General features: G+C 41.5%; 2 protein-coding genes across 3 annotated transcripts; one reads left to right on the top strand and one right to left on the bottom strand.

The window, feature by feature from the left end:
* The first annotated feature begins 240 nt into the window (after positions 1 to 240).
* On the top strand, positions 241 to 11,351 carry TUBAL3 (tubulin alpha like 3). 2 transcript variants are annotated; one of them, XM_059663140.1, is made up of 4 exons: positions 241 to 360; positions 4,844 to 5,087; positions 8,007 to 8,159; positions 9,972 to 11,351. In XM_059663140.1, the coding sequence occupies exons 1-4, from the start codon at positions 358 to 360 to the stop codon at positions 10,910 to 10,912; spliced, it is 1,341 nt and encodes a 446-aa protein (XP_059519123.1). In that variant the 5' UTR covers positions 241 to 357; the 3' UTR covers positions 10,913 to 11,351. The 2 variants fall into 2 exon arrangements, with proteins under 2 accessions (XP_059519123.1, XP_059519134.1); XM_059663151.1 differs by lacking the exon at positions 241 to 360 and adding an exon at positions 1,822 to 1,842.
* A 4,511-nt stretch (positions 11,352 to 15,862) lies between these two features.
* Positions 15,863 to 17,549, bottom strand: UCN3 (urocortin 3). The gene has a single exon (XM_059663231.1). The coding sequence runs from the start codon at positions 17,362 to 17,364 to the stop codon at positions 16,861 to 16,863; it is 504 nt and encodes a 167-aa protein (XP_059519214.1). The 5' UTR covers positions 17,365 to 17,549; the 3' UTR covers positions 15,863 to 16,860.
* Positions 17,550 to 20,284: the final 2,735 nt, after the last annotated feature.

Below are 20,284 nucleotides of genomic sequence, written 5' to 3'. Positions count from 1 at the left end.
ACTTCCCCGGACTTGAAATTCCAATTATTATCACTTGAGGAAACTTTTTTCCTTTAAGACTTAATTTTTCAAGGAAAAAAGGAATTACTAAAGAAATGATGCATTTTAAAAATTATATTACAAAAGAGGTTTTTCTCATTTTCTTCTAATTCCTTTGCAAATCTCAGTTAATCATAGCATTATCTCAGGGTGTTTAAGCCACCACAGCCACATTGAGACTGAAGAGCTAAAAAGTGGCTGTGCTGCTTTAAGTGACGCCCGCAGCTCAACTCCCAGGCGGAGTCATTTCCTGCCCTGTGATAAAGCTCACCTGGGCATACTCTGTCACTCATTACCAGGGGGCACCTTCAACTCAGCATGGTAAGTGACTACTGTGCTTGTACATTGTAGACAGTGTTGCTTTGGTGTTGTAGAACATTTTACTCATCAAACTTGGCCCTCTTCCCTTCCAAGAAATTTTTAATAAATTCTTCATATGAGAGAATAAATTTTTAAAGAACCATTGTTTCTCTTAACATCTCTGTTTGAAGCTGATTTGAATAAGCTCTCCTCTACTCAGCTTTAGTTTTGCTGCTTTTAGCAAAAGCATAGTTGATTTTCAGGTGTTTATTGCCTTTAACTGAAGTGCTGAAGCAAGAACCTCTCCTTCTTTTAGTTTTTACATTGGTTTTAGATCTGGTGTGCTGATTTTTTTCTGTATAAATCAATTGCTTCACTTCCAAATATGGTTTTAGAGTTTCTGGGGACCTCAGACCCAGGTTACCATTGTTAATCTCATAAATTGACAGGTAAAGTGCAAGGACATCTTTGTTCTCTCTTGAGTTTAGTCCTTTGGGGACCACTCTTTAAGATTCACTTTCTTTTTTAAAAAAATATATTTTTATTGATTTCAGAGAGGAAAGGAGAGGGAGAGACAGAAACATCAATGATGAGAGAAAATCGTTGATTGGCTGCCTCCTGCACATCCCTCACTGGGGATCGAGCCCACAACCCAGGCATGTGCCCTTGACCGGAATCGAACCCGGGACCTTTCAGTCTGCAGGCCAACACTCTATCCACTGAGCTAAACTGGCTAGGGCCACTTTCCCTTTAATCGCTATGTACCAGTTACAGTAATTTTTAGTATCTCAGCATTTTTAATTCTTAAGTGGAAGCAACCTTTCAAATTGCTTTTTCATCTTTGACTTTCTCACCCCATGGAACTCTGTCTAACATTTCTAGGACAGTTAGATTGTTTTTCTCTTAAAAATGATGCCTTCCTATATGAAAGATCCTCATGGTAATGGAAATGGTGTGTCTTGGCTATATTGATTCATATTCTGGTCATGGTATTTACTATAATCTTGCAAGATATTTCCATTGGGGAAATGGGTAAAGCATACAGGATATCTCTGTATTATTTCTTGTAACCACATATTAACCTGCTGTGATTTACCAATATTGATATTTAGTTGGCATTTTGCAATATTTATTATTTTATAGTTTGGTTAATATTTTAACAGATGGCTTGGGAAGGAGGGGAAGGCCAAAAGAAGAATAAAGTGAAAATAACATTCTGTACCCTGGGACACAGTTATGTTATAGACTCAGCTGCTTCTCAAACCAGTAAAGACCAGATTGGCCCTTGTTGGGCCTAGTATTCCTGCTGAATTAAAAAAAAAAACCCAACTGTATCACTCCTATGTCTTAACCACTTGCGTAACAGGCCACATAGCAGCAATTGTTTTTTTATGTTGGTGATTTTTTTTTGGATCTAAATATTGTGAGCAAATATCACATGTGCATCCCATGGGGACTGGGTGATCAATAGCTGAGAAAGGATGTTGTGAGAGAAATCTACATGTAAGTGGTTTTCATGATGTAGAAGTGTGAGCCTCCCCCCTTTTACATTTTTACCTAAATATAGGAATTTAGATGAGTCTTGATCTGATTACAGCAGCTATTATACTGAGATAATTTTTAGTCCAACAGGGGTAGAAGAGGCTTTTTATGGTAGAATGTGTTGTTTTGATTTTTATGTGCCCAAGAGTTTGGAATATTGGTTGGTACTAACTGAAGAGCTTTCTAAATTGAGTTCACAGCCTTTGTTGGGAGAGACTGATACTTGCATAGAGAAGAAACAAGAGGAAAGTACTCAAGTAGTGAGCTTGAATTCCTCATAAAGCAAAAAAGGGCTGTGTTATGTCTTGTGAGTCAAGGAGACAAAGTGCAAAGTTTGATGTTCTGAGTGAGAACAGAGTGCAAGTCAGATTGCAGGGATGTGACCTCCCTCCCTCTGACGAAGGTCTTTTTGTAGTTGAACCTCAGATCTTGGGAAAGTACAACCCTGGACAGGAGCAGGGTTGCCTATCAGCTTATCAGGCAAACAACTTGAAGGGCCCCACTGGTACAAAAGACAGGCTTCTCCCTTATATGACCACTGCTTAGACTTGGCCCATGACTACTGGCAATCAAAACTCAACTATATTAAAATCAGCAATTGCTATCACTTCAGATTTTTAGGATTAAGTTTTTCTTTTCCTCTCTTAGATGAATAGATACTTGTCTGTTTAATTACAAATAAAAAGGTTGTTTGGCTTTTTAAATAATATGAATGGTGATTTAAAAGTTGGATAGGAGAGTAGAGGCTGATGAAGAAAATTGAAAGTTTGGATAGGAAAAAAAATCACTACCCAGATATAACTACAGTTATATTTTGATACATTTTAAAAACACGTTTTCTAACTTATTTTTAAATGTACTTGACATCCTATATCATGTACAATTATACAATTGACATAATCTTTACTTTATACTATATAATAAAAGCCTAATATGCTAAATGTCCGACTGTTCAACCGTTCGACCAGTTGCTATGATGTGCACTGACCACCAGGAGGCAGATGCTCTAAGCAGTAAGTTAGCTTGCTGTTGGGGTCCAGCAGATCAGGACTAGGTGAGAGGGGCTGGACACACCCTGGAGCCCTCCTGCGGTTTCTTCCCAGCCCCAATCGTGCACCTTTGGGGTCTCAGCCTGGCCTGCACCCTCTTGCAATCTGGGACCCCTTGGGGGATGTCAGAGAGGTGGTTTTGGCTCAATCCTCTCAGGCCAGGCCGAGGGACCCCACTGGTACATAAATCCGTGCACCAGGCCTCTAGTATAAAATATAAAGTAAAAATTATATCATTTCCCATGTCATACCTTTTTTTGTGTGTAAATATTTAAGGGTTGGCTAACATGCCATTGTGTTCATGTATCTTCCTTTAAATGCCCAACAATAGGTAAATGGTTAAGTATATTGGTTCTTGGTTTTTACTCTTTTATATTTTAATATTGTGAATGCCATTGTGCCTAAATCTTTACATTTTATTTTATTTTATTTTTAAAAAAATATATTTTATTGATTTTTTACAGAGGAAGGGAGAGAGAGAGTTAGAAACATCGATGAGAGAGAAACATCGATCAGCTGCCTCCTGCACATCTCCCACTGGGGTTGTGCCCACAACCCAGGTACATGCCCCTGACCGGAATCAAACCCGGGACCCTTCAGTCCGCAGGCCGACGCTCCATCCACTGAGCCAAACCAGTTTTGGCAAAATCTTTACATTTTAGATTACTTCTTTCTTTTGTAATTATTTGTTGATGCCCTTTGCCTATTTATCTAGTAGGTATCTCAAGGGTGTTTTAGAAAAACTTATATTTATAAAAATTTATATATATATATATATATATATATATATATATATATATATATATATATATATATATATATGTTTTTTTTTTTTTGCTGGGTTGTTAAATCTATTGCATGTTCCCTTGGTAAATTTTTAACTTTTTAAGCTTAGAACATCCTTCCTTATTTAGAACCCATAAGAATAGTAAGTGTAAAATCTCAAGATATGTAAAGGCACCCTGGTGGTGTTGTTAAATGGTTAGAGCATCAACTCCCACACTGAAGGGTTGTGGTTCAATTCCCAGTCAAGGGCACATATCTGGGTTGCAGGTTTGATTCCTGGCCCAGGTCCAGAGGCGTGTGGGAGACAACTAATCAATGTGTCTCTCTCACATCAATGTTTCTCTGTCTCTTCCCTTCCTTTCCCCCTTCTTTCCCTTCCTCCCTTCCACTCTCTCTAAAAATCAATGGAAAACCCTAGCCGGTCTGGCTCAGTGGCTAGAATGTCGGCCAGGAAAATGAAGGGGCCTGGGTTCGATTCTAGTCAAGGGTACATGCCCTGGTTGTGGGCTCGATCCCCAGTTTGCTGTGTGCATGAGGCAGCCAGTCAATTATTCTCTCTCATCATTGATGTTTCTATCTCTCTCTCCCTTTCCCTTCCTCTCTGAAATCAATAAAAAATATTAAAAAAATAAAAATCAATGGAAAACATATCTTTGGTGAGGATTAAGAAAACAAACAAACAAATAAGAGATATAAAAAGATAACAATATTTATTTATCTGATATGGATTTCAATATGTGTCAGAGCTATACATTGACTTTGGTTTTATTCCTTTCCAATAACCAGCTAATTTTTTTCTTGGTAAGATAACTTGATTTTGTACATATATTATATATAAAACTATATAGATAGTCTTAATTCATTCTTAACCAATTACACAATAGGTGCTTAATTTATGTTGTCAAAAGAAACCTCTTAATGGAATTTGAGTCCTTGGTTCAGTTGTTCCTAACGCTTATCTGTATCCTGCTGTTTGGTTTCCATGAGATATTTTCATTTTGCCTTATAATAAATTTCTGTCCGTTGTAAGCTTGGTTTCTGTCCGTTGTAAGCGGAAGTGCTGAGTGACATGGATCATGAGATCTAAGGAGGACTGCTCGGTTCTAACTCATTCTGGCTTATTTCAGAGGGAGTGCCTTTCCATTCACGTGGGCCAAGCTGGCATCCAGATTGGGGATGCTTGCTGGGAACTGTATTGCCTGGAACACGGAATCCATCCAGATGGTTTTATTCTTGACAATAGAAAGGATCAGTTGGAAATTGCTAAAACAGAGCATATGGATGCCTCTTTCAATACCTTCTTTTGCGAGACAAGAGCTGGGAAGCATGTGCCCAGAGCACTCTTCATTGACCTAGAGCCAACTGTTATAGGTAAGGTTTTACATTCCAGTGTGCTTAACCGGGGTCATAATCAAAGCAAACAAATCAAGTATCAGTGGGTAGGACTGGCAGATTATACAGTCTACCTGAACAGGAAGGCTCAAGCGATCTTTCAACAACTCCATTAGGAAACGTGGTTGTCATCCTCGATTTATAGATGAGGAAACTGTGTCTTGGGAAGGTTATAGAATTTGCCTTAGTTAGATCACTGAGAATAATTGTCTTTTAAAAAATATATATATATTTTATTGGTTTTTTACAGAGAGGACGGGAGAGGAATAGAGAGTTAGAAACATCAATGAGAGAGAAACATTGATCAGCTGCCTCCTGCACACCCCCTACTGGGGTTGTGCCCGCAACCAACCAAGGTACATACCCTTAACTGGAATTGAACCTGGGACCCTTCAGTCCGCAGTCTGACGCTCTATCCACTGAGCCAAACCGGTCAGGGCGAGAATAATTGTCTTTGTTTCCAGGTATGACTTCTTATAAGAGCCATTATATTTTATTAGAAAACCAGCATAATTGAGTACAGAAGAAAATATAAATAATTAATACAACACTAATACATGTATTAAGTTAAGCCATACAAATTGCCAATGGATGATTTTTTTTTTTTACCTAAAAAATGTCAGTTTCATATGATACAACCTCATAATAGAAATTTCTGCCAGGTACAGCAGTATTACTGAAGCAGAATAAGTAACTGGGGAGTCATCAAAGCTCTCCTCCCGGGGAACAACATTTGCAAATTCACCGAGGCATGGAGAAACATGCAAGTTTAACAGGAGTTCAGTGTGGCTGGAACTCCCAGTATGAGTGGGACAATGGTGGGAGAGAAGACTAGGAAGATAGTTGGGGCTAGGTCATCAGCTTAGGTAGGGGGAAGTAAGGAGGTGTGGTCATGGAAAAGATTTTGCAAGTTTAAGATTTAGGGGGAGACAGTTGTGAGTGATGGTGATTTAAGTGGAGTGGAGCTGAATGGCACTGGGGGAAAGGAAGCAAAGGAATCATCAAATAATTGTGTTTTAAAACCATGGAAGTCACAGAGGATTCTGGGCCAGGTACGTAAGTCTCTTATCAATGTGAAAAGTTCCAGAAAGTTGAGTGGACAGTTTTAATGGTACTGTAATCACTGATTTACAAGAAAGTGGATTTCACTGAAATAATTTATGGAACTAATAGTTTCAAGATCTCAACTGGACATTATCATGAAGAAGCAGGCTTTCATAAATTCCATAAACTCCCTCCTTAGACTGAACTCAGCCTTAGAGCTTCAGGTGAGAAGCAGAGTCTACCCAGAATTAGTTTCCTGCTTATGTCTTATTTATAAATACAACTTTAAAAAACCGCAACTTTGATAGGTTTTTGTGTGTGTGTGTGTGTGTGTGTGTATGTCAGTTAAAAGTCATTTAAACTCAAAATTAGTAAATTTCAACATTTGGGGGTGTACAAAATTCATGGTCATATCATATACAGGAGAGCAAGACAATTTGAGAGAATAATCTTGCTCTTAAAAAATTAGTGCATTTCCTTGTAGGCAGTGAGCTTCTGTGACTATCTATGAATACCTGGTGCCAAGGCATGATGTATAATAAGATAAATCTGAATAAATGCATGTCATGAAGCCAATTTTATCATTATTATTTATAATTCTTATTATATGGTCCATGCATCATGCTCTATGATCTCATTTAATATTCATAATAACTCAGTGGATAGGTCTTGTTATTATCCTTATTTGTGAAGTGAAATAATAACTGAGGCCTAGAGACAAAAGTACCTGCTCTATAGCTAAGTGAGGAAGGCAATATAGGAACAAAGGAAATTGATTCTTGAACTCATGTTCTTCACTACTATGGAATGCAGCACCCAACTATACCCAGGGCAACATTCCAAAAGCCTACTTAACCTTCAAACACCACTGTGTAATTCTTTAGGAGTCACGCTATTTGGGTAATTCTAAGGTAGGGATGTGGGTCATGGGCCTCCAACATGCTGTGTTTCTCCAGCTGCCCAGGGTTTTTAAAGGCAATGAAACCAGGCAAGGTTTGCACCTGGTTGTATTGAATACTGCCAACATCTTACCATTGATTTCCCTGCCTCATGCATTTATATTAACTGCATTTGAGTCATTTGAGCCACACCTTCTTTGTTAAAGTCTCTTTAAATTATACTAATAAAAATTTAAATTGGTATCCTCTTCCATGCTTTTCAAGGACAGTGTTGGCTCTTTGTGGCTAGAAATACTTGTTTTAAAATGCCAAAGTGCCACAGGGTGTGGGGTGGGTCGAATAGTATCTCCTAAAAAAATCTACATCCACTCAGAATCACAGAATATGACTTTGTTTATAAATAGGGACCATGCAGATGTACTTTGTTCAGATGAGTTCATACTGGATTAGGAGAGGCCCTAAGTCCAATGATCTATGTCCTTAGAAGAAGAGTGGACCCCCAGGGAAAAGGGCATGCGCAATGGAGGCAGATAGTGGAGTGATGCCGTGGCCACTAACTCCAGAAACTGTCAGCAGCTATCAGAACCAGGAGACAAATGCAGAACAGGTTCTCCCTCAGAACCTCCCAAATGAACCAACTTTACTAACACCTTGATTTTAGACTGCTGGCCTCCGAATAAATTTCTATTGTTTTAAGCCACCCAGTCTATTGTAAGTTGTCATGGTAACTCTAAGAAATGAATAGAGAATATATGATGGAAAAGCAAACTTTCAATTGGTGTGGAAATAGTTATACCTTTTCCTAGATTAAGGAAGGCCCAGTCAGCAGTTTAAATCCATTGCTTTACCACAACATTGGGGAAGAAGGGAGGTTCATGGTCCAGGGTTGTATGAGAATTAGCAGAGGGCTAGCAGTTGATGGAGTGGAATGACTGACCTGCTTTTCCCTCTGCAGATGGGATTCGAACAGGCAAGCACCGCTCTCTCTTTCACCCAGAGCAGCTTGTTAGCGGGAAGGAGGATGCTGCAAACAACTATGCTCGAGGACACTACTCTCTGGGGCCAGAGATCATCAACCTTGTCCTAGAGAGAATCCGAAAGCTGGCAAGTGGCTCTCTTCTCAGCAGGTTGGGGGAAGTGTGCCTGAGTGCCTGGGGTTCTGTGAAACACCTCCCAAGCATCAAAAGGAGTTCTACCATCAACACCATCATCACCCAACCTCTCTTCTCCGAACCTCTTGCCATGCTCAGAGCTGGGAAGTGTCCCGATGTGGGCTTTGATTACACTTTGTTAAGTAGGAAAGGCCACAGAAGCCTTTGCACTTTCTGTACAGCCCCATTTTCTTCTTTTTTGTTTAGATTTATTGAGGAAATGTTTTACTTTATTTTCCTCCTGCTTTATTGAAATATAATCTCTCTATATAAAAGCCTAAGTGACCAGTCAACCAGTAGCTATGATTCACACTGACCACCAGGGGGCAGACGCTCAATGCAGGAGCTGCCCCCTGGTGGTCAGTGTGCTCCTTCAGTGGGGCCAGACCCTGGGCTCATGGCTGGTGAGTGCAGCTGAGGCTGTATGAGCCTCTCCTGCAGACACTCCCTCTGTGTGCCCCTCCCCCATCTGGACCAGGACCAGGATCAGGACTGGCAGGGATTAGGACTGGCATCGGGACTGACTAAGCGTGAGCCTATGGCTGCTTCTTGGTCATAGGTCATAGGCATGCCAGTATCGCCCTAGGATGGCCGCATGGAGACCACAGTGGAGTGGCAGCGAGCCTACCGAGCTGTGGCAGTGGCGCCAGGTGCAGTGGGGCCTGGATGAGCAGGAGCGGTGTGGCACCCAGCCAGGGCTTGGGCTCCTCCCCCGGCCACCTGCTGCTTTGGCACTACTACATCCCTCAGGGGATGTAGGACTGTTGGTTTTGGCTGATCCCTGCAGGCCAGGCTGAGGGACCCCCCACCTGTGCATGAATCTGTGCCCCGGGCCTCTAGTTGACATATAACATTGTGTAAATTTAAGGTGCACATATGATAGATATGATACACATATATGTTGCAAAATGATTACCACAATAGGTTAACACCTCCATCCCCTCACCTAATTAACTTTGATAAATTTTGTCATCACAACACTTAAGATCTACTCTCTTAGCAACTTTCAAGTAAACAACTATTATCACCATGCTGGACGTTAGAGTCCCAGATCTTGAATTTATCTTATAACTGACAATTTCTACCCTTTAACCAAAATCTCCCCAATTTTTCCCACCTCCTAGTGCTTGGCAACCACTATACTACTCTCTGTTTCTACAAGTTTTACTTTTTTAGATTCCATATATGAGTGAAATGATACACTACTTGTCTTTCTCTGAATGACTTATCCTACTTAGCATTTGTAAAATTAACAGAGGCACATCCTACCTGAAGATTAGTTACTCTATTTACTGACAGTTAATTCTTTAAGGACTTGTGTCTGGAGAACCTTTGTCGAGGAAATATGTTGGCATTTGCCATAATCATTAGGTAATACAGTGCCTTTACACCAGCCCAGTAGTCTGGGCATAGAAATGATAGGCACTTCATCTACTATGGGGGAAAATATATTGCTTCAATGTTTTGCTAATCATTTTCATTGCTGTTGATAAAGACCCTGCTTTAGATCACATACAGATATATTCATGGAGGGCAATGCAAAACAGTGGGATATTTATCCTTTTCTTATAGTAAGCCTCTAAAGTGCTTTGCCATCCCAGAAGTAACCACTCAAGTATGTTTCAAAGTAAATGTTTTTGTAGAGTTGATAATGGTAAATCAGTTCTTTCTGAAAGTTTTGGTTTGTTTGGGAGCTTGTGTCCCACCCTTACCACGGCTTCTGGCTTTATTTGGCTGAGTTCCTACATCTTGTTTTCTTTCCCAGGCAGAACAGTGCAATGGACTACAGGGATTTTTGATTTTCCGAAGCCTTGGAGGAGGCACTGGATCAGGATTTACATCTCTCTTAATGGAGCATCTCTCGATACAATATGGCAGGAAGACTAAATTGGAGTTCTCTGTCTACCCAGCCCCCAGGATCTCCACTGCGGTAGTAGAACCTTACAACTCCATCCTCACCACCCATTTCACATTAGAGCACTCGGACTGTACCTTCATGGTGGACAATGAGGCCCTCTATGACATATGCCATCATAAACTTGGTGTTGAACGCCCCTCTTACACCATCATTAATAGGCTGATAGGTCAGGCAGTATCTTCCATTACTGCTTCCCTCCGGTTTGAAGGGCCCTTGAATGTGGACCTAAATGAATTCCAGACCAACCTAGTACCTTATCCGAGAATTCATTTCCCTATGACAGCCTTTGCCCCCATCATTTCTGCTGACAATGCCTACCACAAGGACTTCTCTGTGGCAGATATCACCACTGCTTGCTTTGAGGTCTCCAACCAGCTGGTCAAGTGTGATCCTCGACTGGGGAAGTACATGGCCTGCTGCCTACTCTATAGAGGGGATGTGGTCCCTAAGGATGTCAATGCAGCAATTGCAGCCATGAAGTCAAGGAACTCTGTTCAGTTTGTAGATTGGTGTCCAACTGGTTTCAAGGTGGGCATCAACAGTCAACCACCCATGACGATGCCCGGGGGGGAAATGGCCAAGGTCCAGCAGGCTGTCTGCATGCTGAGCAACACCACAGCAGTTGTAGAGGCCTGGGCCCGCCTGAATCACAAGTTTGATCTCATGTATGCCAAGAAGGCATTTCTACATTGGTACATCAGAGAAGGCATGGAAGAAGAGGAGTTTTCAGAGGCCAGGAAAGACCTGGCATGTCTGGAGAAGGATTATGAGGAGGTGGGGCAAAGTTTCTGAGGTATATGTGATGGTGAAAATAATGTTAAATGCCATGCTTACTTTATAAGACATTTTACAGTTGGTGGGTAGAGTTCCTTTGACTAGAAGAAGAAAGAAACCAAATGAAGCAAGAACATAAGTTCCACACTAAATTAAATCAGCCAATATTAACAATGAGAACAGCTTTTCTTGTCTGTTAGCATAATTCAGCACTGCTATCTGTGGACCTTCTAAGCTTTGGAGTCCTTTCTGGGTCGTGTCATTTGTGTGTTTGTATGTGTGTTTTGTCAGAGTGGAAGCCTGGCTATATATTTTCTGCTTTTTAACCATGACACTATGAAGCACCAAAGTTAATGCTTTCCCTATCCTATACCTGAGGTGAAAAACAGCAAAATATTGATTATTAATGTTATCCATGTCTATATTTTGTACTTTGATTAAATTATGAACATTTTCAGTATAATTCCTTTTCTTCCAAATGTGGCCTTAAAGTCTCAGTTTTCTATTTATACAAACAAACAAACAAACAGGAATATTCTTGGGTCTTTCATAAATTTGAATCTGTGTGTCCTGTTGGTCAGAGGGTGAAAGTGATCTCTTTTCCATTTTCCTTCCTTGAGGAGGTATTCTCAAAGTGTGGCTGCAGAACCCTGCACAGAACCATTCCACAACTTTAGAAAAAAAAAAGGCAGATTCTTGACCAGCACTACAGACTTGCTAAATGAGAAGCCCTGGGGATTGGAGGGGCTGTGACTTGAGGATTTGTAGTTTTAAAAAAAACACCACTTAATAGAATTAATTTTTGGTATTTTAAACAGTGTTACTGTTTAGTAGTAACCCATTTTCAAATGAGTACTAATTTAAAATGGACAAAATAGCTATAAATGCATTAAAATCACTAGCTGGATTTTTAGAAGCCATGTTGTATAGCCTAATAGTTAGAATTAAGGTGAACTAGATACTGCAAAGATTTTCCCTCAGTCTTAGTCTTCGTCCTGTCTTGGCATAACCATACTTCCACCTGGCATCATTTTCCTTCTGACAAAATAACTCCCTTTACTCTTTTTAAATGTGTATCTAGGGTTGAGAGGGTATATTTGCCCTTTCTTTCTCAGAGAGTGTGATCACCTGAGCTAATGCTTGAAATAACTCTGAGGAGTTTAAGCACTAATTAAATGTGATCTTGAGCCAGGGTCTGTCTTATTCATCTGAGTCTCTACAGTGACAGGTATAGAGTCAGTACTCAATAATTATTAGATTGAAAAACACCTGGAGATCACCTTATATCCTACTTTATATAAATCACATCTATTTGACTTTAACTTTTTATGTTCCTCTTTGATCTCCCCTTAAAAATTACTTTGAATCTTCACATATCCTCTTATCCCAGAAGAAAGACTTCTTTCCAAGGTCATTTATGATTTGTGTACCTTCTCCCCTTGGCTGCTCTAGGAGACCTTGTTTCTTCAACCCCCTGAATAGTCTGTCTCTCTCCATTGACTTTTTTTCTTCTTTCTACTTATATGTGGAGGTCTCCTCATTCCAATATTCAACACCCTTTTCTGGATTCTATTACTTTTAAAATTTACTGTCACATATTTGCTCTCTATTAAACTTTTCAAAGGAATATACATTTGATGCGTATACCTCATCTTCTGCTCACTCCTTAGCCTTTGTGATTTAGTGAACTCCCATTATTCTACTAAAACCATTGTTTTGAAGATCATTGATCATACTAGATTTATCAAAACAATGACTTTATCAGTCTTCAGATTTCTTGAGGTTAAGCATTTGGTAATTATTTTTTTCCTTGAAACTTTCCCTTCGCCTCCTGTGGCACTATTTGGTTCTCTTCCTCAGATTCCTTTTTTCCATTGTCTGTCCCTAATGGAGATACCCTTGGTCCTTTTCCCTGGTCTTTATTTTATTCACAACCATATCAAGTCTATATGGATGATTGAGAAACTCTATGTTTCCATTCTCTCTTGAGGTTTTTGTTTGTTTGTTTTTTGGCTAATTCTCACTTGAGAATATTTTTCCATTGATTTTTTTTTTAAGAGAGAGTGAAAGGGAGGGGGAGAGACAGAGAGAGAAACATCAATGTGAGAGAGATACATTGATTGGTTGCCTCCAACACAAGCCCCAACCAGGGCCGGTGATTGAGCCTGCAACCGAGGCACATGCCCTTGACCAGAATCAAACCCAGGACCCTTAAGTCTGCAGGCCAAAGCTCTATCCACTGAGCCAAACAGGATAGGGCCTCTCTTGAGTTTGCTCCTAGAATTTTCACCAGATATGCTGGACGTATCCTCCCAGATGGTATGCCTATGCTTAAATTTAACTTCTTTCAAGAAAAACATAAATTTCCTCCAAAGAAATCTGCTCTTCCTTTGGTGTTCTGTCTTGTTTATTTATGTTATCATCTCCTCACTTAAGCAGAGTTTAAGCAGTCATTTTTGACTGCTCCCTCATACTCCCTACATACTAGAATTAAGTCCTATGAATTCTGCTTCTATAATGTTTTCAGAATCTCTTGTCTTTTCTTCTTGTTAATGCCATCCTAGCTCAGGTCATCAACTCCTCTCGTTGTCCCCAGCACAGCTGGCATGGCCCAGTGGTTGAACATCAATTTATTGAACCAGTAGTCACGGTTTGATTCCCAGTCAGGGCACATGCCCAGGTTGTGGGCTTGATCCCCAGTGTGGTATGTGCGTGAGTCATATCAATGATACCCTCTCATCCTTGATGTTTCTATCTCTCTCTCCTTCTCCCCCCATCTCTGAAATCAATAAAAATGTGTTAAAAAAATAAATGCTTTCTGCCTCTCACTTTGTCTTCTTGATCTATCCTACTCATTACTCTGTGACTGTTCTGCTGCACAGCTTAGATTATTCTGCTCCCTATACAAAGCTTTGATAATTCCCCATTGTCCTAGGCATAAAGTGTAAACTCCTGCATGTTACATGCAGAGCCTATCACCACTAGTTTCAGCTAAAATTTACAATCCCAACCTCTACTTTGCTGTCATACATTCACACTAGACTCTCACCACTTCTCAGCACAGATTCTCTTTTCTCTATCCTATACCTTGGCTCCTTCTCCTTGCTGTCTCTCTTACTTCCTCTGTGACAATCGAATGTAATTTCTATTACAAATCCAGTTCAGATGTCACCTGTTCCATGTAGCTGCTTGGGACTCTTCTTCCTTGTGCCCCTTCCAGCTACCAGATTGATCTGTAGTATTCACTTACTTCTACCTCAGGATTCAGGGATGGTTGGGATACATTAAGAAATCTCACTATACAGGGTGGGGCAAAATTAGGTGTACAGTTATGGGTACACAAAACAGTTTATTTTATTATTATTTATTAATTATGGTATTATTTTCCTTATGAATAGCTGTAAACCTATGCCACACCGTGTATTGTAGTAAGTACTCAGTGATGAAACTTTTTTCCATGTGCATATCCTGCTTTGAACTTTTGTTAGACTCTTACTAAGTACTTAAAAAAAATTTTTTTTAAATGTATATGTATTGTTTCCCCCTTCAGACACTGGAGGGCACTGGTGAAATGCTTAAAATAACTGCTCAGTTGCTCAAATGAGTATTGATGTTCTGGACAGCAGGCATTTGTATGTGTGTGCATGCATGTGTGTGCATTCTCATACACAGAAAAGACCATTAGGGATGGGGAGGATAACAGGTTTGTCTACTGTCTTAAAATTTAATAATCAACTAAAATTAAGATAAAGCAAGAAATTATTTTGTAAAATTTTAAGTTCAGCTTGTGAATCTCCTTATTTCTAAGTCTAGAAAACTTAAATAATCACTTTTAAAGGAAATAGATATGCCTTTTTGGTCCCCTTTGCATTCTCAGATACACATTCTTATCCTGTCTAATAAAGAGGGAATATGCTAATTGACCCTCACACCATCGCAAAGATGGCGGCGCCCACAGCCAATAAGGAGGGAATATGCTAACTGACTGCCCCACCCTCAAAGATGGCGGCGCCCACAGCCAATAAGGAGGGAATATGCTAACTGACTGCCTTACCCTCAAAGATGGCAGAGCCCATAGCCAATAAGGAAGGAATATGCCAATTGACTGCCCTGCCCTCAAAGATGGCGGCGCCCACAGCCAATAAGGAGAGAATATGCTAATTGACTGCCCCACCCTCAAAGATGGCAGCACCCAGTCCCCTTGGCCCTGCTGAGATGGCAGGCACGCAGCAAGGCCAGGCCTGCCCCCAAGCAGGCCCAGGCACTCCACGTGCCTGCGTCTGGAGACCCCCAGTCCCCTCAGCCCCCCAGCTGCCCAGGGCCACCCAAGGCTAAGGTAACCAGGGTCGGCCGAGGCTTGCGCTGCTGCCAGTGGCAGCAGCAGAGGTGTGATGGGGCGTCACCTTCCCCTGATCGCCAGGTCCCCTCCCACCCCTGAGGGCTCCTGGACTTTGAGAGGGGGCAGGCCGAGCAGAGGGACCCCTCCCTCCAGTGCATGAATTTTCATGCACCAGGCCTCTAGTATATTTCATATTTCCTTTATAAATTTGATATATTTTCTTTTCTCTTAAAGACTAATTATCTGACAAATTTTCTCAAGTGCCCTATTCAGATCCTTGCTTATTTCTCTTTTGGATTTTTTCTTTTCTTCTCAATTTTTAGTAGCTCTTTATAAATTTGATCAATAAGCCATTTGTCTCTTATATGAGTGGCAAACATTTTTCTAAATTTGTCATTCATTTGTGTTTTTATTTTGCTGCTGCTGCTGGTGGTAGTGTCAACTGCTGGTGTATGTGTGTATGGGTTGTTTACTTCACTATGTAGAAATTCATTTTACATATTTGCTACTTATCACCATGCAGAAGTGAGTGGAACCACAGTCCCTCTCTGGGAAACTGGCTCTTAGGCTTTGCTGGTGGAGGCTATCAGAGTTCTTCCTGATGTCTGTTGTTAGTGGACTTTTACTCATATTAAACCCCTCATCTCTGAATTCCTCATATATTCTTCACACTAATTGCTATCAATTTGCAATTCATCACTTACATATTCCCTGGTGGTATTTGCTTTTCTTTCCATTTTGGTTTTGTCTATTTGCTTAGATGTTGACTCGTGGAGAGCAGCGGCCTTGCCTCAAACATCAGCATCTCCCAGGTGCTTAGCACCATGCTGGGCAGTTACCGTGGGTTCCATGAGCACATATGAAAGGCTTCCCGGCCCTATGCACTAGCAGGCCATGAGGATGTGGGGTGTACCATTGGGGATACTGAAAGCTCCCTCTCCTGTAGAGCCCAAGTATCATCCTGGCAGCAGATCCCTGCTGGCTATGCCCTCTGGGTGGGATCAAGCCATCGAGATGGCTCTAGGTTGAATGATAGCTGACATAATCCTGTCAGTTTGATCTTTCCCAAGCTCTTCTTTACTATACCTATGACACCCAAGAACCATTCCCATCTGGGAGAGATGGGGAATTGACTTATCTATATCCTCCCTCATTTGCCTTCCCTTTCTGAGTTCAGAGGAACTGACACAAGCCAAAGGTTCAAGAAGTCACTTGATTTAATGGAAGCGAGAGGGTAGGGTAGGGATCTAGTGGCAGGATGGTAATCAGTGTGTCTCTTAATCTTCCAGCCTTGTCTGGGGTTGCTGTGTGAAGAGAGGAGCCCTAGGTGCCCTCTTCTCAGGCCTGGGATCTTCGGGGAGAAGTGTGGGGAAAGAGAAAAAGTGACACAGAACATAGGGAGAGGCCTTAATAGCTTCGTATCTGTGAAGTTGGGACAATTCTGCATGCCTGTGTATTGTATAGAGAAAGCTGGGCTGGAGCTAGGAAAGGATCAGAGGGGTTGAGCAGTGAGGCAGCCTGTAAAACTGAACTGCCCACAAAATAAAAACCAGTTGGGTGGGCAACCTCTTACCCTCCACCTGACCTCCATCCTTGTCCTTAATGGGCTGCCTTGCTGTCCTCAATTCTACTTCTTTCGTCCAATCTGTGCCATCAGATGGGCATTGGCAGCTGCCTTGGCTCTCAAGTTCTTGGCCTTGGCAATGTTTAAGAGGACATTCATGACATTAGTGGGGACATCAAGGGATAGAGTGAACTTGGTGCGCCGGTCACTCTTGGCCTTGTTCTGGTACAGCTTCCCTTTGAGCTGTGCTTGGGATAAGTACTTGTACCGAGAGCTCCCAGCTCCACCACTGCCCCTGGGAGCAGAGAAGGCCCTTTTCTTCTTGTCTTCTCCCTCCTCATCCTTTTCTTTGTCCTCATCTGGGAATGGGTCCTGGCTGGGTAGGTAGGGGAAGCCTCTCTTGCTCAGCAGGGCTATATCCTCCAGCTGGTTCTTCTTGGCTTCAGACAGGGCCATGTTGATACAGCAGAAGATGGACTCGGCTTTGGAGAACTTAAGGGACATACTCATCCTGGGGGCCCCTTGGAGCAGCAGCAGCAGCAGTAGGAAGTGGGCTGGCACAAGCATCTCTCCCTGTGGTAGAAATGAGGGAAATGGGAAGGGGCGTGAGAGGGGCTCAAGGCTCAGGACATGGGGTTTTGTCCATGCTCTGCTTACTAAAATGGTTCTCTCCACCCACAGCAGCACCTGAACATTTATTAGAAATGTAAATAATTCTCAGGGGACTGAGTTACAGATATCATATTCTCTCTCTCTCTCTCTCATTTGCAGGGTAAAGGAAAACAAACTCTCCACACAGAAAAGTCATCATCATCATTTGCTTCCCTACTGACATCTAATTCCTAAGCAAGTTTCTCCTCTTCCATTCTTTGGGTGCTTTTGCCACCATCTCTAGTGGAACACCACAAACATTTATATTTCTCTGCTACCTGCTATGAAAACAAGCAAGCCCCATATACTTAGATTTAAAGTAGAGGGGTAAAACTCTACATCTATATTTTTCTTGTTTGTATATCTGAAACTCAACCATTCTTTAAGGTTGTTACAGCAGTACCTTCTCTGGGTGATTTAAAGATACACACTTAATTTTGAAATCTGTGACAGAGTCCAGTCCTAGGAACCTGGGCCTGCCTGAAATTCAGAGCATCTCTGAGGGAGAAGATACTGGAAGGGAAAGAGCTCCATTATATAGCTGTGCCCCCTGCTAGCTCCATTTTCCAGTGGGGAAGGGGTGGGAAGGATGACAGAGTTATTCCCTATTTTACCCAGTTTGTCTGCAAACACTGTTAAGAAGTTGAATTTAAAAAAAAATGAAGAATTTAGCCCAGCTATTGTGGCTTGGTGGTTGAGTGTCAACCTATGAACCAGGAGGTCACAGTTCAATTCCTGGTTGGCCACATATCTGGATTGTGGGCTCGATCCCCAGTTGGGGGTGTGCAGGAGGTAGACAATCAATGATTCTCTATCATTGATGTTTCTATCTTTCTCTCCCTCTCCCTTCCTCTGAAATCAATAAAAACATATTTTTAAAAAATGAAAAATTTAAAAACATTTTAGAAAATAGTGTCTGCATAACCTAGGGAAGCTTTAATCATTTTAAAAGGAATAGTAGTGAGTATAGCAGTAAGCTGTTTTCTTCTTGTAGACTCGTGTTAGTGTTGTGTGACCACAGACAGACACACACGCGTGCACACACACACACAGACACCTCTAAGCAGTGCTCTCTCAAAGTGAGCAGTGAAGGTTTCTATGTGAAAGGCTCTTCCTCCAAAGAGGGGGAACAGCCAGAGGAAAGATGACATGTTACAGAATTGGCAGAATTTGTTTTACTGCCGTATTATTTAATCTATTATTGTAAGTGGTGTGTGTGTGTGTGTGTGTGTGTGTGTGTGTGTGTGTGTGTGTGTGTGTGTATCTGTGCCTGTTTGCTAGATTGCAATGCTTGAGGAGAAAATTGCAAACAGGATTTCTCAGAAAATTTTGGGCATCAAATGGAGACACCAAATATCCATCTTTATGGTTTTTCCCTTTCACAGGTAGCACCTAGTCCTTGGAGATATCTGTCCCCTTCCTCCAAAGTCCCTAGTGTAGCAAGAGGGAAAGGACTCCAGGTTTTGAAGGCAAAGGACCTGGGTTTGAAAATTTCCTCACTTTCTTAATTATCTTGGGTGAAGCTCTTAGTCCACACCCTAAAATGGAGACATTACCTGCCTCACAGGTGTATTGAGAGAATGAAAGGTGACAGAGGTTAAAGATGCTGGTACATGATAAACAATAATTGCAAGCATCCTATTGCCTGCAGGGATATTCTGTAGGGATATTCTGTAGTTTCTATCTCCTATCCCCATTGGTAAACTATTACCAAGGGCCATTTTTCATGTTCATGACTGAATTCTGTTCAGAAAAATAGATTTGTATGAACCCATTCTGCCTTCAATCTATTACCTTTTGCAAAGCCTGTGTGTCTGTATCAAAAAAAGGATTATTTTGTCCTTCCTTCCCCACCCACCTTAGAAACTTCCCCATGGTCTCATATTTAAAACACCGTGGCATGCAGCACTGTCTTTCAATTTTCATGTCTTACCCTTGCCAAGTCCCCAGCACCTCCTGCCTAATTTAGGGCAAATAAATTTATTCTTCATAGAAAAGCCTGTATCCAAAATCTTACCCGAGAATGGACTCCGGAGTGGAGATGCTCAGTGAGGCAGGTGCAGCTTCAGGACCAGGTCTGCCCTGGGAACATCCCCCTGAACTTCTGTCTCTGCTGGGGTCGCTGGCTCCTTTTCTTGTATTGTTTCCTCTCTATGGAGACTGCTCCACTCCCTCGTGTGTGTATGGAGAAGTGACAGATCACAGGGTGGGTCCTAATTCCAGACGTGGTGTCTACACTGGGATGCGATTTCATTTAAAATACAACCAGAAGCAGCTGTCCACGTCATGGATACAGCAGGCACTCTGTATCCTTGACCCCTCCTACCTGCCTTTCCTCCCAGCCCTCCCCACCTCTCCCTTCCCCTCCTGCCCTGGCAGCTTGCTTCGTTGATAAAAAGAAAAAAACACTGTTAAACTGAGAGGCAGTTTCTTTGAAAAGTTTTATTACTGATCTTAGTTCTTACTAATTTCAGGCTTTCTACATCCCCATCATCCTAACCTGACTTTTGGAAATCTAGAGCTAGGACCTGCTTTGAAAATAAAGAAGGCGGCTTGAGCTTTACCTGTTGTCTTAAAATTCTTGTGGGTTCTGACTTGCAGTATTGTCACACAAAACTCAATATATTCAAGCTATCTAAGGGCACATAGGGGCAGGCACAGTATACCCAGAGCTTTTGGTGGCAAAGCACTTGATTTTACCTATTTATTCATCTATTCATTCAATATTGGGGATGGGGGGGACCTGCTGAGTGCTAGGTATTGCCAGGGCCCTCAGGAATTCAATGGGTAACTTGTAGTCCCTGTTCCTATAGGACATTCACAGTTTGGAAAGACA

The sequence above is a fragment of the Myotis daubentonii genome, chromosome 1 (assembly GCF_963259705.1).
Source record: "Myotis daubentonii chromosome 1, mMyoDau2.1, whole genome shotgun sequence".
In the NCBI taxonomy this organism is placed as follows: Eukaryota; Metazoa; Chordata; class Mammalia; order Chiroptera; family Vespertilionidae; genus Myotis; species Myotis daubentonii.
The sequence above is the reverse complement of the archived record's forward strand: the minus strand, read 5'-3'. Positions and strand labels throughout refer to the sequence as shown.